This window comes from Eumetopias jubatus, unplaced genomic scaffold (genome assembly GCF_037043125.1).
Source record: "Eumetopias jubatus isolate StellerSeaLion01/CBP00866 unplaced genomic scaffold, mEumJub1_p1.0 scaffold_17, whole genome shotgun sequence".
NCBI classification, from domain to species: Eukaryota; Metazoa; Chordata; class Mammalia; order Carnivora; family Otariidae; genus Eumetopias; species Eumetopias jubatus.
The window spans coordinates 55,171,952-55,186,771 of NW_028274823.1; the positions used below are offsets into that span (position 1 = coordinate 55,171,952).

The window sequence follows — 14,820 nt, forward strand, 5'->3', positions numbered from 1 at the left end:
TTGTGAGTTCCTTAACTGATTTTTTTACAGGAAGATTGATTTTTACTGCTTTTGTGTTTCCTACCTTTATACTGTCCCTTTTAGTCTCCCCTTTCCACCCAGAGTCCCTTTAATATTTCTTGGAGGGCTGGTTTAGTGGTCATGAACGCCTTTATTTTTTGTTTGGGAACTCTTTATCTCTCCTTCTATTCTGAATGATAGCCTTGCTGGATAGTCTTCTTGGCTGCACATTTTTCCCATTCAGCACTTTGAATATATCATGCCACTCCTTTTTTTTTTTTTAAGATTTTATTTATTTGGGGGAGAGAGCAAGCAAGAGGAAGAGAGAGTGAGAGTGAGAGCGAGCACACAAATGGGGAGAAGGGCAGAGGCAGAGGGAGAAGTAGACTCCCCGCAGAGCAAAGAGCCCAATGCGGGGCTCGATCCCAGGACCCTGGGATCATGACCTGAGCTGAAGACAGACACTTAACCTATTGAGCCACCCAGGCGCCCCATATCATGCCACTCCTTTCTGGTTTGGAAAATTCCTGCTGAAAAATCTGCTCATAGCCTTATGGGGTTTCCATTGTATGTAACGCTCTTCTTTGGTATTGCTGCTTTTAATCTTTTTTGTTTATCACTATATTTTGTCAGTTTAGTTACAGTATGTCTTGGTGTGGATCTGCTGTTGTTGATTTTGTTAAGCGTTCTCTGTACCGTCTGGATCTGGATATCTGTTTCCTTCCTCAGATTAGGGAAGTTTTCAGTTATTATTCTTCAAATAAATCCTCTGCCCCCTTTTCTCTCTCTTCTTCTGGGACTCCTATAATACGAATGTTATTACATTTGATGGAGTCACTGAGTTCCCTAAGTCAGTTTTCGTTTTGCATGACATTTCTTTCTCTTTTGTTCAGCTTGATGACTTTCCATTACTCTGTCTTCTAGGTCATTAATTTGTTACTCTGTTTCTTCTAGCCTGTTGATTGCATTAAGTGTGTTTCTCATTTCATTTATTGAGTCCTTTATCACTTATTCCTTATTGCTATGTTAGTGGCCTCATTGATGTCTTCCACTGTCTTCTCAAGTCCACTGAGTATCCTTATGATCATTGCATTAAATTCTCTATCAGGCATGTTACTCATATCTGTTTCACTTAGATCTCCAGTCATGACTTTGTCTTGTTCTTTCATTAGGGACAGATTCCTCTGTCTTCTCATTTGTCTGAGTCTCTGTGCTTGTTTTTGTGTGTTAGGAAAGTCAGTTACATCTCCTGTTCTTGGGGTAATGGCTTTATAAAGAAGAGGTTCTGTAGTGCCCTGCAGTTTTGTGTCTTCTGTGCTCCAGGTCCTGTTGTGTCTCCAATGTGTGCTGTATGCACTCAGCTGTTTTGTCCTGGCCACTTTATTCTTCAGGCCAGTCATATGCACAGGCTCTCTTTGCCTGTTGTGGGCAGTGTTTAGTCCCTGGCCTAATGTGGTGAGTTTTAACTAGGTGTGCTCTGGTCTGCTCATGAAATGAGACCTGTTGCTGCCAGCACTGGAACCGAGGCCTCGCAAAACTCCCAGGTTGGGAGATGTGGTGTTGGCAGGGGTTTGGGCTAATCTTCTGGAACTGGGGCAAGTGTGACTGAGAAGGGTCGTTCTTCCGGATTCTGGGGGTGGGGGTGGGGTGCAAGCAAGTAGCAAATACTGGCATTGAGCTGATTCCTGCAGGTGGCTCTGTGTTTATGCTGAGGGGCATGGGAGGAAAATGGTGTCTTGCTAGTTCTTTTGTATACAGAAGGGTCTTTCCAAGAATGCTGCTTCTCTGAACATGCTTTGAGATGAGCAGCTAACCTCCTGACATTGTTCCCCAGGTGTTCTGCAGATTGCTGTTTCAATGCTGCATGTACACAGGCAGTTTGCCTTGCCTATTCTCCAAAAGCAGCCCTAATGTCCTCTGAGCTCTCCCAAAGTCAAGCACACTGACCTTTAAAACTCTATAGGCTTTTAGTCCTGCTGGTTGCAAGAACTCACTTAATTCAGGCCCTCTCACTTTCCAAGCCAGTTGTTACAGGGATTCCTTTTCCCCGCGTGCTCCCCTGTGTGCTAGTTTGTCTCCTCCCACCCAACTGCAGTGGCCATGATCCCTTTTTCTCCCAAACCACCTCTCTGCCTTGATGTGGCCTCTTCTCTACCTTTAGTTGTGGAGTTTGATCTGTCAGTCTTCAGATCGATTTTTGGGGTATTTAGGATGATTTGATAGTTATCTAGTTGTATTCATGGGACGAGGCAAGCCTAGGGTCCACCTACTCCACCACCATCTTTCCCTTCCTGCTTCTTAGAACTGTGTGTTCAAAGGGAAATGTCAGGTAAGTAGTATTTATTTTTTATTATCTAATTTTATTATTTTTTCACATATTTGTCGTTTTCTTTTTTGTTAGTGTCAAAAAGGGTATTATGTGATTTCCTTTATAAAGCATAAAAAGAGCCCTATGGGACATGACTTTCTCCTTCTTAATGTTGTTTATAAAATTTCTTATTATGGAAAATATCAAACAAAAAAATAAAGGTAGTGACATAATGAGCTTCCATGTATCCATTACCCAGCTTCAAAAGTTTTTAACACTTCACTATTCTTGTTTTCTACCCCCTGCTTTTAGTTATTGTTAATGGACTATTTTAAAAGCAAATCCTAGATTATGATGTCATTTTATCCATAGATAATTAAATATGCATATTTAACTGATCAGTCAGGTCTTTTTTTTTTAAATAACAATCACTTACTATTATCCAGCCTAACAAAGTGACAGTATTTCCTTTATATAATTTAATACCCAGTCAATACTCAGTTTCTCTAGTGATCTCAAAGGTATCTTTTTACAGTTGCACATTTTGGTTTTTATCTCTTAAATCTATTTTATTATCCTCTCTTCCCCTCTTCCCCCCCCCATTCCATTGATTAAGTTGGAAAAACCTGGTTATATATCTTGTGGAATGTACATTTTGGAGTAGCCTGATTTTTTTCTTTTGTGTTAATTTCTTCCTGTAACTCCTGTGTTTCCTACAAACTGGTTAGAGCTTGAGTCTCAATTAGATTCAAGTTTTTTAATTAACTACATAGGTGGCGCTCTGAACTTTCTGTTGAATTGCATGACAAGACACCTAACATCTCATCACACTTTTTGTGTTAGTGATTGATGAGTAGTTTTCGGTGGTGGGAGACTGATAAGTCCATATGAAGTTTTCCATGAGTTTCATCTAATTGTTTTGGCAGACTTTGATGATCCTTGCCTAGAACTATTTCATTAGGGGTTGAAAAATGGTGATTTTTCTTATCCCATCATTCCTTCTACTTTAGCTGGAATTCTATCATTAAGAACTTTCTTTCAAGAACCATTTTGTTACCCTGAACTAGAGTTTATATATGAAGGGCAAGATAAATCCTTGATTGTTTTTCTTGTATCAATTTTCAGAGTAATGAGTTGATGTCATAATAACTTCTGGTAGTGACCAGTGATTTTTATCTGAAGTATCATTATAAACTCATGGATTTTTTATGTATTTTTATATTTCAATCCATTATTAATCATTTGATGCCCCGTTATCCTATTTGAGGCCAGTGGGATCCTCTTTAGATCGGCTAATTTGTCCTTTTGAAATGATCCTATTATTCTTTGCTATTAAGGAAATTTAAGTTTTGGCAGTTTTTTTCAAGCTTATCTTACGAATTTCTACCCCAAAGCAGGAAGAATCAGGCCTTGCTATAGTGAACCTTAATTCTTTTTAATGGGGAATGACATTTAAGGAGTGGAGTGTAGCTAGGTTCTAAGGATGTCTATTGCTATTAAGTTTGTCATTGATTCTAGGTGTTTTCATCGAACAGAGATAGGAAATATGTGAGTTTATGTTAATTCCAATTCAAGTGTAAGATTATAGGGTTTATATATTTATATCTCTCATGTTGAAACTCTTGCTTCCAATGACATTAAACATAATTAGATTTTTGTATTATCCTGTAATAGGCCTAAAATAATTTCAGAATAACAGTACTTACATTATTAACAATATTAAGGTTGTTGAATGCAGTTTGTTTCTTTGTACTTTTTGTCCTTAGAATATATGTTAGATTGGATATGATTGGTTAAAATATTGCTTGAAAAACACCTGAAGTAATTCATTTCTTTGGGGTGCTTATGCCCTCAATGTGTATAGTTGGGTTTATTCATTCCAGTATTTTTTCTCCAGTTTTAAGGGATTGTCCTCTTTTTATTATTATTGTTTTTGTTTGTTTAGGAGTGAAATGGCTGGGTTGTATGGTAGGCATATATTTAGCTTTTAAGAAACTGCCTAATTGTACCATTTTACATTCCTTTCATCAGTATGATTTCTTCTACATTCTTTAAACACTTGGTATATTCAATCTTTTTATTTTTTCATTTTATTTTTTTTAAAGATTTTATTTATTTATTTGAGAGCTAGAATGAGATAGAGAGCATGAGAGGGGAGAGGGTCAGAGGGAGAAGCAGACTCCCTGCCAAGCAGGGAGTCCGATGTGGGACTCGATCCTGGGACTCCAGGATCATGACCTGAGCCGAAGGCAGTCGCTTAACCAACTGAGCCACCCAGGCGCCCTATTCAGTCTTTTTAATCTTAGCCAGTGTAATGGATACATGGTGGTATCTCATTGTTTAATTACATTGTTATATATATGTTACAACTGATGACTAATGATGTTGAACATCTTTCCCTGTGTTTATTGGCTAGTCATATCTATTCTTTAGTGAAGAGTCTAAGAATTCTCTGTATATTTTGGATATAAGTTCTTTATCAGATAAATGTGTTGTGAATATTTTTAACCAGTCTCTTGTTTTTTATTTTCATATTAGTGCCTTTCAGAGAGCAGAAGTTTTAAACTTTGATAAAGTTTAATTATCAATATTTTATTTTTTAGAGGTGGGGGAGGGGCAGAAGGAGAGAGGGAGAGGGAATCTTAAGCAGGCTTCACACTCAGTGCAGAGCCCAACATGGGGCTTGATCTCACAACCCTGAGATCATGACCTGAGCCGAAATCAAAAGTCAGACACTTAACTGACCGAGCCACTCAGGCAGCCCAATATTTTTTTCACTTATTGATTGTGTTGTTGGTGTCAAATATAAGAAATCTTTGTCTCCCCTCAGGTCTAAAATATTTTTCTTGTGTTTTTTTTATCTAGAAGTTTGATAGTTTGAGATTTCACATTAAGATATAGGATACATTTTGACTTTGTATGTGGTAGGCAGTAAAGATTGATGTTTATTTTCTTTTAATATGAATTCTTAATTTGTTGAACAACATTTTTTTTAATGTGTTTTTTTTTAAGATTTTATTTATTTATTTGAGAGAGAGAGAATGAGAGATAGAGAGCACGAGAGGGAAGAGGGGTCAGAGGGAGAAGCAGACTCCCCGCCGAGCAGGGAGCCCGATTCGGGACTCAATCCCGGGACTCCGGGATCATGACCTGAGCCGAAGGCAGTCGCTTAACCGACTGAGCCACCCAGGTGCCCTTGTTGAACAACATTTAAAAGACTTTCCTTTCTCCATTGAATTGCCTTGACATCTGTCAAAAATCACTTGGTCTATTTCCTGACTCAATTCTGTTCCATTGATTTATATGTCTACCTGTAAATAATATCAAGCAGTCTGAACTACAGCTTTTTAAAAAAATATATTTTATTTATTTGAGAGAGCGCAAGCCCGAGTGGGGGGAGGGGCAGAGGAAGAGAGGCAGAAGTAGACTTTCTGCTGAACAGGGAGCCCAATGCAGGGCCCAGTACCAGGACCCTGGTATCATAACCTGAGCTAAAGGCAGACACTCAACCACTGAGCCACCCAGGGGCCCCTGAACTATAGCGCTATAATAAGTATTAAAATCAGGCAGAATAAGTCCTCCAGCTATGTTCTTTGGTAAAATTGCTTTGGCTAGTCTATATTTCCATATAAATCTCAGAATCAGCTTGTCAGTTTCCAAAAAAAAACAAAAAAAAATGCCGGTAGGAATTTTGATTGGGGTTGGGTTGAATCTTGCAAAGAATTAGGGCAGCATTGTCATTTTAACAATATAGACTTTTTCTAATCCATGAACATGTTATATCTTTCCATTTATTTAGGTCAGAGAAGTTGGGGTAGGAGACGATATTTTGACATTCACGTTAAACCACCACAAGTGGAACAGTTACTGTTCGACTATTGATGTCAAAAGTTGGAAAAATCTCTCCCCTGCCTCCTTTTTCCCCCGCTCTTTGGCCCTCCCCTTTCTTAGTCTGTGTCTTTTTCACTGAAAGCAAATTTATCACAGGCTTAGTTTTTAATTCCTATCCTATCTTTCTCCTATTCAAAATTTTATATTGTTTTGGTTTCTAAATATCTTTTTTTTTAATTTAATTTTATTATGTTAGTCACCATACATTACATCATTAGTTTTTGAGGTAGTGTTCCATGATTTCACTGTTTGTGTATAACACCCAGTGCTCCACTCAATACGTGCCCATGGGTTTGTTTCTCAGGTGCCCTCAATTTAACATTTTGACATATTTCTGTCTAGATCTTTCTGGCTTTCCTATATGGCACTTGAAATAATCTTTCTTGGGCACCTGGGTGGCTTAGTCGGTTAAGCGTCTGCCTTTGGCTCAGGTCGTGATCTCAGGGTCCTGGGATTGAGTCCGTGTTGTCGTTGGGCTCCCTTCTCAGTGGGGAGTCTGCTTCTCCCTCTCCCTCTGCCCCTCCCCTCCGCTCGTGTTCTCTCTCTCAAATAAATAAAAATCTTAAAAAATTATCTTTCTTAATGTAAAATGTTGTTCCATTATATTAACATGTTGTCCTATGCATTTCCTTACTTTTAGTTTATTACAGTTTTTAGCTATAATATTTGGTTCAGCTACAAAACTTGTTTAAACAAGGTGTTTCTTCCCCAACCCCTAGTGCTAAACTCAAGAAGATAATTGAAAAATAGTATCAATTCATAGGCATAAAATTATTACTCTAGTTTCATATCACCAGATGTCTTAAGAGTAAAGTTACCAGTTTATGACTCCCTCCCCTATTAAATTTTGCCATTTTATGGTATAATATGACACAGACTTCTGGAGTAATACTGTGCAGGTTCCAATTCTGACTCTTTGCTGTGTGACCTTTAGCACAGTAGTTAACCTCTCTCTACCTTAATTCCTCATCTGGATTGCTTTGAGAATTAAATGAGTGACAAATGCCTGGCACGTAGTAAGGCCTCAATAAATGTAGGCTGTTGTTTAAAAATATTTTTCTTCAGGGTTGTTTTAATTTCATATTTGCTTAATGATTAGACTATTTTTCCACTCTTTCATTTTTTTTTTAATTTCATGTGAACTGTCAAATATCCTTTTTTAACTTTTTTTTTTTTTTAAAGTAGGCTCCACACCCAACGTGGGGCTTGAATTCCTGACCCTGAGATCAATAGTTGCATGCTCTACTGACTGAGCCAGCCAGGCGCCCTTGTCTCCTTTTCTTAAGACAGAAGTTTTACTTCACAAACCAGTTGATATAGCAACACCAAAAGCCTGACTAAGGATTAAGTTAGACTTCACCAAAATTAAAGCTTCTGTACTTTAAAGTACACCGTCAAGAAAGTGAAAAAACAACCCATACAGTGGGAGAGAATAGGTGAAAATCATATTTCTGATCAGAGACTTGTATCCAGAATATGTAAACAACTCTAATAAAAAGAATCAAATTTTTAAATGGGCAAAGGATTTAAGAAGACATTTTCCCAAAGATGATACATAAATGGACAATAAGCACGTGAAAAGATGCTCATCATCATCATCATCATCATAAATACTACTTTCTACCCAGTAGAATGGCTGTAATAAAAACAAATGGACAACAAGTATTAGTGAGGATGTGGAGAAATTAGAACCTTCATACATTGCTGGTGGGATTGTAAAATGATGTGGGTACCTTGGAGAACAGTTTGGCAATTCCTACAAATATTTAAGCATAGAGTTGCCATGGGACCCAGAAATTCCACTACTACCTATGAGTAATGTAAACAAATGTCCACTCAGAAACTCGTACATGAATGTACATAGTAGCATTATTCATAAAAGCCAAAAAATTAAAGAAGATAACAGGAGAGGAAGAAAAGGGGAGTATGTCAGAGGGGGAGACGAACCATGAGAGATGATGGACTCTGAAAAACAAACTGAGGGTTCTAGAGGGGAGGGGGATAGGGGGATGGGTTAGCCTGGTGATGGGTATTGAGGAGGGCACGTTCTGCATGGAGCACTGGGTGTTATGAACAAACAATGAATCATGGAACACTGCACCAAAAACTAATGATGTAATATATGGTGATTAACATAACAATAAAAAATTTTAAAAAAAGCCAAAAAATTAGAAGTAACTCAAATGTCCCACCAACTGATAAATAAAATATAGTCTTTCCATACAGTGGACTGTTATTTGGCAATAAAAAAGATGCTACAACATGAATGAACCTTGAAAACATTATACTGAGTTGAAAGAAGCAGTCACAAAAGACCCTATTTTACATGATTCCGCTTATATGAAATAACCAGAATAGGCAATGAGTGGTTGTCTAAGGCTGGGGCAGAGAGGGGGAGATAATGGGTAGTGACTGCTAATGGCTACAGGGTTTCTTTTTGGGGTGATGAAAATGTTCTAAGATTAGATTGCGATGTTGGTTACACAACTTTGAATATAATGTAAACTATTGTATTCTTTAAATGGGTGAACTTTATGGTATGTAAATTACATATTATTAATGCTGTTGGAGGGAAGGGGAAAGGGAAGGAATCAATTTACAGGTCCGCCTTTCTTCCTGTCCATTCATTTTTTGCCCAGATTATTGGTTAGGAGTAAGATATGTCTCCTATGGTGATTCCTGCTGTGCTAGAAAATTGCATGCTTCAACTTAATTGATGTTTCATTTTGGTATGTTGACTGATAATTGAAGTCTTGGGTTTTCTAGGTCCACGACCCCTATTAGTATGATTCTTACCATGTTTCATTACCTTGTAGAGTGTTCCTTTGTTCATAAATTTAGGATGATTCTTGTTCAGAAGGCTGTTATAAAGTTCAAATGAAAGTGAGATAGCACTTTGAAAGCTGTATAGTCCTAAATAAATATTTCTAAAGTTCTCTTTATTTTCTTTCCACAGGAGTAAAACACAAATCTTTTCTAACAGTTGAAGACTGTTTTGAGTTGGGCAAAGTGGCGTATACAGAAGCCGATTATTATCATACAGAACTGTGGATGGAACAAGCACTAAGGCAGCTGGATGAAGGCGAGGTTTCTACCATTGATAAAGTTTCTGTTCTAGATTATTTGAGCTATGCGGTATACCAGCAGGGAGACCTAGATAAGGCACTTTTGCTCACAAAGAAGCTTCTTGAACTAGGTATGTTAATTTGGCCTAATTCAAGATTATGTGTGTGTGTGTGTGTGTGTATGTGTATTTGAAATATATTTATATATATATATATCTCATGATAACCATGATATATAAAAGTGCCAAGCTGTATCGTAAGATAAATATATATATAAAATTCTGATATATGACTATATATCTTGTCTTATATATGTAATGATAAATATATATAATTCTGATAATTGTAATTCTGATAATATAATTCATCATATAGCTTTGGTACTTTTTTTTTCTTTTTCAAGTCTTTATTTAAATTCCAGTTAGCACACAGTGCAATATTAGTTTCAGATATAGAATTTAGTGATTCATCGCCTACACACAACACCTGGTGCTCACCACAGCTGCCTTCCTCAATACCCATCACCTGTCTAACCCGTCCTCCACCCACCTCCCCTTCAGCAACCATCGGTTTGTTCTCTGTAGTTAAGAGTCTGTTTCTTGGTTTGCTTCTTTTTTCTCCCCTTATGTTCATTTGTTTTGTTTCTTAAATTCCACGTATGAGTGAAAACATATGGTATTTGTCTTTCTCTGACTTATTTTGCTTAGCATTATACTCTCTAGTTCCGTATATGTCATTGCAAAGATTTCATTCTTTTTTATGGCTAATATCCATTTTGTACTTATTACAAGTCAAGAGTCTATCTGTTAGACAAATTTTATCCTCTATCCACTGAATAAATGGCAACTCATTTTTCTCAGCTAATGGTACTACAACAGTGGCTGTGATTCTCTGCTGTGTACTCTTCGGGAACTTCAAAATTGGACCTAACCTAACTAGCTCAGTCAAAAATGTTTATTTACCATGTTGTCATATTAAATATTAACCAGTTTCCTTTGAAGAATGTTTATGTTTTATTGCATTTCATATTTAAAAATTGTGATTTGAAATAAATAGACAAAATATATTTGTCATATTCAAATGTTAGATAATGTGATATCCTATGAGGATTTGATCACTAGTATTTTGAACTTGTTTCTCTAAGTATGATCCAGAAACCATGTGCATCAAAATTACCTGGATACATATTAGAAATGAAAAATTCCTTGATCTCCACCCCAGACCTACTAAATCAGAATCTCTGGAGGCAGAGTTGTATGTTAATACATTCAGGTGGCCTTTGGTATATAATGAAACTTTAAAAATTAATATTTTTCTGAACAGGTTAATATGTGTATGTTAGAAGAGTCAAATAGTTTAAAAAGATTGGTCATCTGAAAATGCACTTCTGACGGGTTATTTCTTGGTTGAGTGAATTAATAAATTGAAATACTAGTTCAAGTACCCCTTTTTTCAGTATTTTGTAGTGATTTTTTTCCTCCTGACTTAGAGTCATTATAGGAAATTTTTAAAAACAAAAGGATATGGAAGAGTCATCCATAAGGCAATCACTGGACGATACCCACAAATTTTGTTTCCTTATAGTATATACTCCCTTCCTTGCACATATACACTTTCCCCTTTCTTTTACAAAATTAAGATCATATTGTATATTACAACATATATTGTGAGCAGTTTCTCAAAGACACATTTACAAATCTAAGGCTAGATTTCCTAATCACTTCAGTTAATATCACAAGTGAAGTTTCTATATATTGTTCTGTCTGTTATTTGTGTGTGTGTGTGTGTGTGTGTGTGTGGTGTGGTGGTTTGGATTTTTTTTTCTTTCTCCCGGATGGGTGGAGTAGTCCTCTTTTCCCCTACTAAAAGATAGCTTAAAATGATGACTAGCAATTCAGAGGCAGTTAGTGGATTCTGGCTTATTTGAAAATTATAGCTTTAGTTTCTCTTTTTCCATCTCAGAATTTTGGGACTGAAATTCTCTCAGCCCTTGGAAGTAGGCTATGTTCTGCATTTATAATGTATCTGTGGTGAATGTTGCTTTTGAACTGCATACACTGTCTTCCCCATGATGATTACATTTCAGTTTCAGAAAAATCTTTAACATTGCTTAAAATAAGTAGAATGAGTAATATTTTAGAATTTTTTTTTTTAAGATTTTATTTATTTGACAGAGTGAGAGAGAGATCACAAGTAGGCAGGCAGAGGGAGAAGGAGAAGCAGGCTCCCTGCTGAGCATGGAGCCTGATGCGGGGCTTGATCCCAGAACGCTGGGATCATAACCTGAGCCGAAGGCAGACACTTAACCAACTGAGCCATCCAGGTGCCCCTAGAATTCATTTGGCATCAAATTGATTATAATTCATTTGGCTGATTAATAATTTCTCAAAGTAGAATATTTGCTACTTTGAAATAAATGGCTGATTCCTTCTCCAGAACCCTTTTTATATAGGGTGACTCTATGTGATTTACTTTATAGCTATTATTTTGGTACAATAATTTTTAATAAAGATTTTATTTATTTAGTTTGAGAGAGTATGCGCAAGCAGGGTGGGAGTGGCAGTAGAAAGAATCTCAAGCAGACTCTGTGCTGAGTGTGGAGCTGGAAGCAGGGCTCATCGCACAGCCCCATATCAAACCTGAACTGAAACCAAGAGTTGGTTGCTTAACTGACTGAGCTACCCAGGCACCCATGGTATAATAATTTTTATTAGTGCCTCCTTTCACTCTCATAAGTATCCTGGTTTGGAAGGTAAATTATATGGTCCTCTATTTTTTATATTACTATATTCTGATGCTTGAATGACTGTAAACTTAACCATGGTCATGCTTTCTTCCTTATCCAATAGATCCTGAACACCAGAGAGCTAATGGTAACTTAAAATATTTTGAATATATAATGGCTAAAGAAAAAGATGTCAATAAGTCTACTTCAGATGACCAATCTGATCAGAAAACCACACTGAAGAAAAAAGGGGCTGCTGTGGATTACCTGCCAGAGAGACAGAAGTACGAAATGCTGTGCCGTGGGGAGGGTATCAAAATGGTAAAGTGGAAAAGCCAATTGTGTGTGTGTATGAATGTGTGTGTGTGTTTGTACATAGTTCTGGAGAGAATCAGAGTTCTTTTATATTTAAGCCTATGTGATAAAAATTAGAATTAACTGTTAAAGTATTACAGTATGCCACGTCAACTTATTGTGGGTGTCACACTTAATGTGCTCCAACGATTAGTAAAATAGCTTTAGAATAAAGCTGTTGAATCATTATGCCATTTTGTGTATTTTTGGTAATATAACTCTTTGCATAGGCCAAAAGAGGCTTATTTTTATAAGATGAAGGATCAGATAGTTTAAGGGAAATGATAAGATTTTTTCTTAATTTTAATGCAAAAGATATTTCTGCAGTCTTAAGCGGAAATAATATACCAGCTTAACCCATTCTGTAAAACAAAGAACTCATCTATACAATAATCTTTTGTGGCTTTGCTCCTAGTTGACCTTGACAGGATTGCTTAGTGAAATGTGTTAGTCTATTTAAGAAATACTTAAAATGCAGAAAGAGTTTCCACAGATTTTGGCTTTAACATTTATTTTTTTTAATACACAAATGTGCCTATAAATATCCTTTTCTTTATTGTATATCTATATTTATGTATTTATAACTCAGAGTACTAGTGTTTCAGGGTGTTAATAGATAAAAGACTACAAACAAAAAAGTTCAAGTCTGGGGAACATAGCTTTTTGTTCGGCCTCAGGACTTTTCAGAGCCTTTTTATGATAATGTACAACATGGATATGCTATACATTGCTTCCCAATATTAATGGATAAAGTATGGAACCCTTTTTTCTTTTAAAGATTTTATTTATTTATTTATTTATTTATTTGAGACAGAATGAGAGAGAGAGAAGAGAGCACATGAGAGGGGGGAGGGTCAGAGGGAGAAGCAGACTCCCTGCCGAGCACGGAGCCCGATGCGGAACTCGATCCAGGGACTCCAGGATCATGACCTGAGCCAAAGGCAGTTGCTTAACCAACTGAGCCACCCAGGCGCCCGCATGGAACCCTTTTGTATGGAATATCATGTGGTACTAGTTTTCAGTTGAATGCAGGCATATGTAGAAGGAATTAGTGAATCTTTGAAGTAAGTACTTTTAAGTGTAAACATTTGAATAGTGTGTTAAGTTTTTCTCTGCTACTAATAAAGTCAAGCTGGGCTGTACATTTTGATATTGATGACTTTTTGATAATTTGAGGACTTACTGTTGACAGCTTAATTTCTAACAGCAAATGCGTAGATCATATCTATGTTGACACTTTTGAGAGCTAAGTTTATGGACTCCTGGAAGAATATGCTTACTTTTGCTTTGGGTGCTAATGAGTAAATACAAGGATAATAACAGTCTGATAGACTCACGAAACATTTTTTTTAATTTCACAACTAAATATTTTATTACATATCTTTTGAAGATACTCAAAAAATAATCAAAAAACTATTGTTACACCTAAAAAGGTGCACAATATTTCCATAATATCATAATCTAGTTAGTGTTCAAATTTCTAGTAGTAAGCAGATTTTTTTATTGCCTTTAATAAATATTAAAAAAGAAATCAAAATAGAACCATAGGTATAAAAGAGAAGTCTGCTTAATTTACCAGTGTGTTGATGTGACACACACATGTCAACTCTGCCCAAAATCAAGGATCATCTTTACTCTCAGAGTAGTTAAATTCACCTCATCATTGTATCAAAGACTTATAATAAATAAATCTTTAGATTTGACTCTAGGTAAATAAAGTACATGGAGAATAAACATGCATCATTATTTGTCTTAGGATGTTAGCTAATAATTAAAACAAAAACTAGGGGCACTTGGGTGCCTCAGTCGATTAAGCATCTGCCTTCAGCTCAGGTCATGATCCCAGGGTCCTGGAATGGAGCCTGCTTCTCCCTCTCCCTTTGCCGCTCTCCCTGCTTGTGCTCTCTCACTCACTCTGTCAAATAAATAAATAAAATCTTTTAAAAAAACAAAAACAAACAAAAACTAGTATTATTTCTATTTCATATATGGTATACTTGTTTAATCGAGAAGAATCAGCAATGGATAATTTATTAGTTAATATAGATTGAAAGGAACATTTATTTGTTTTGTCCATCACTCTATTTTTAATAGTCATCAATAAAAGCACCTGCCTTCTTTAATAACTTATTTTCTCTTTTTCAGAATTACTCATTTTCATCTTTGCTTTTTAAAACTAACTAAATTTGTTTATTTATGCTGCAAGCATCTAACTGGGAGGTATTTAGGAAAACCTGGTGAGGTTTAGTTTTATTTTTCCTTTTAAAAACTTTTTCTCTGGGTGCTTCCCAGTTACTTTGTGAAGTTTGGAGCAATGCAGGTCATTCATTTCATATTTTCATAAATATTTCATTATTTCTTTCATATTTAGACACCCAAACTTTATTTTGATGAGACACAGGTTAAAAGTGAAACCATATCTTTTTTCTTATTTAAGGCCTAGCATCTCTCCCAGAAAATAATCATTAATAAAACTT

The 14,820-nt window shown here is 36.2% G+C and overlaps 1 protein-coding gene across 3 annotated transcripts in view; it reads left to right on the plus strand.

The window, feature by feature from the left end:
• The window catches only part of P4HA1 (prolyl 4-hydroxylase subunit alpha 1), a 92,834-nt gene that overhangs the window by 39,747 nt on the left and 38,267 nt on the right, over nucleotides 1–14,820 (plus strand). For all 3 annotated transcript variants that reach the window (XM_088019765.1, XM_028109718.2, XM_028109717.2), the window contains exons 6-7: nucleotides 9,156–9,395; nucleotides 12,114–12,310. In XM_088019765.1, coding sequence (XP_087875891.1) covers nucleotides 9,156–9,395; nucleotides 12,114–12,310 — 437 coding nt within the window. The remainder of the gene's footprint in view (nucleotides 1–9,155; nucleotides 9,396–12,113; nucleotides 12,311–14,820) is intronic.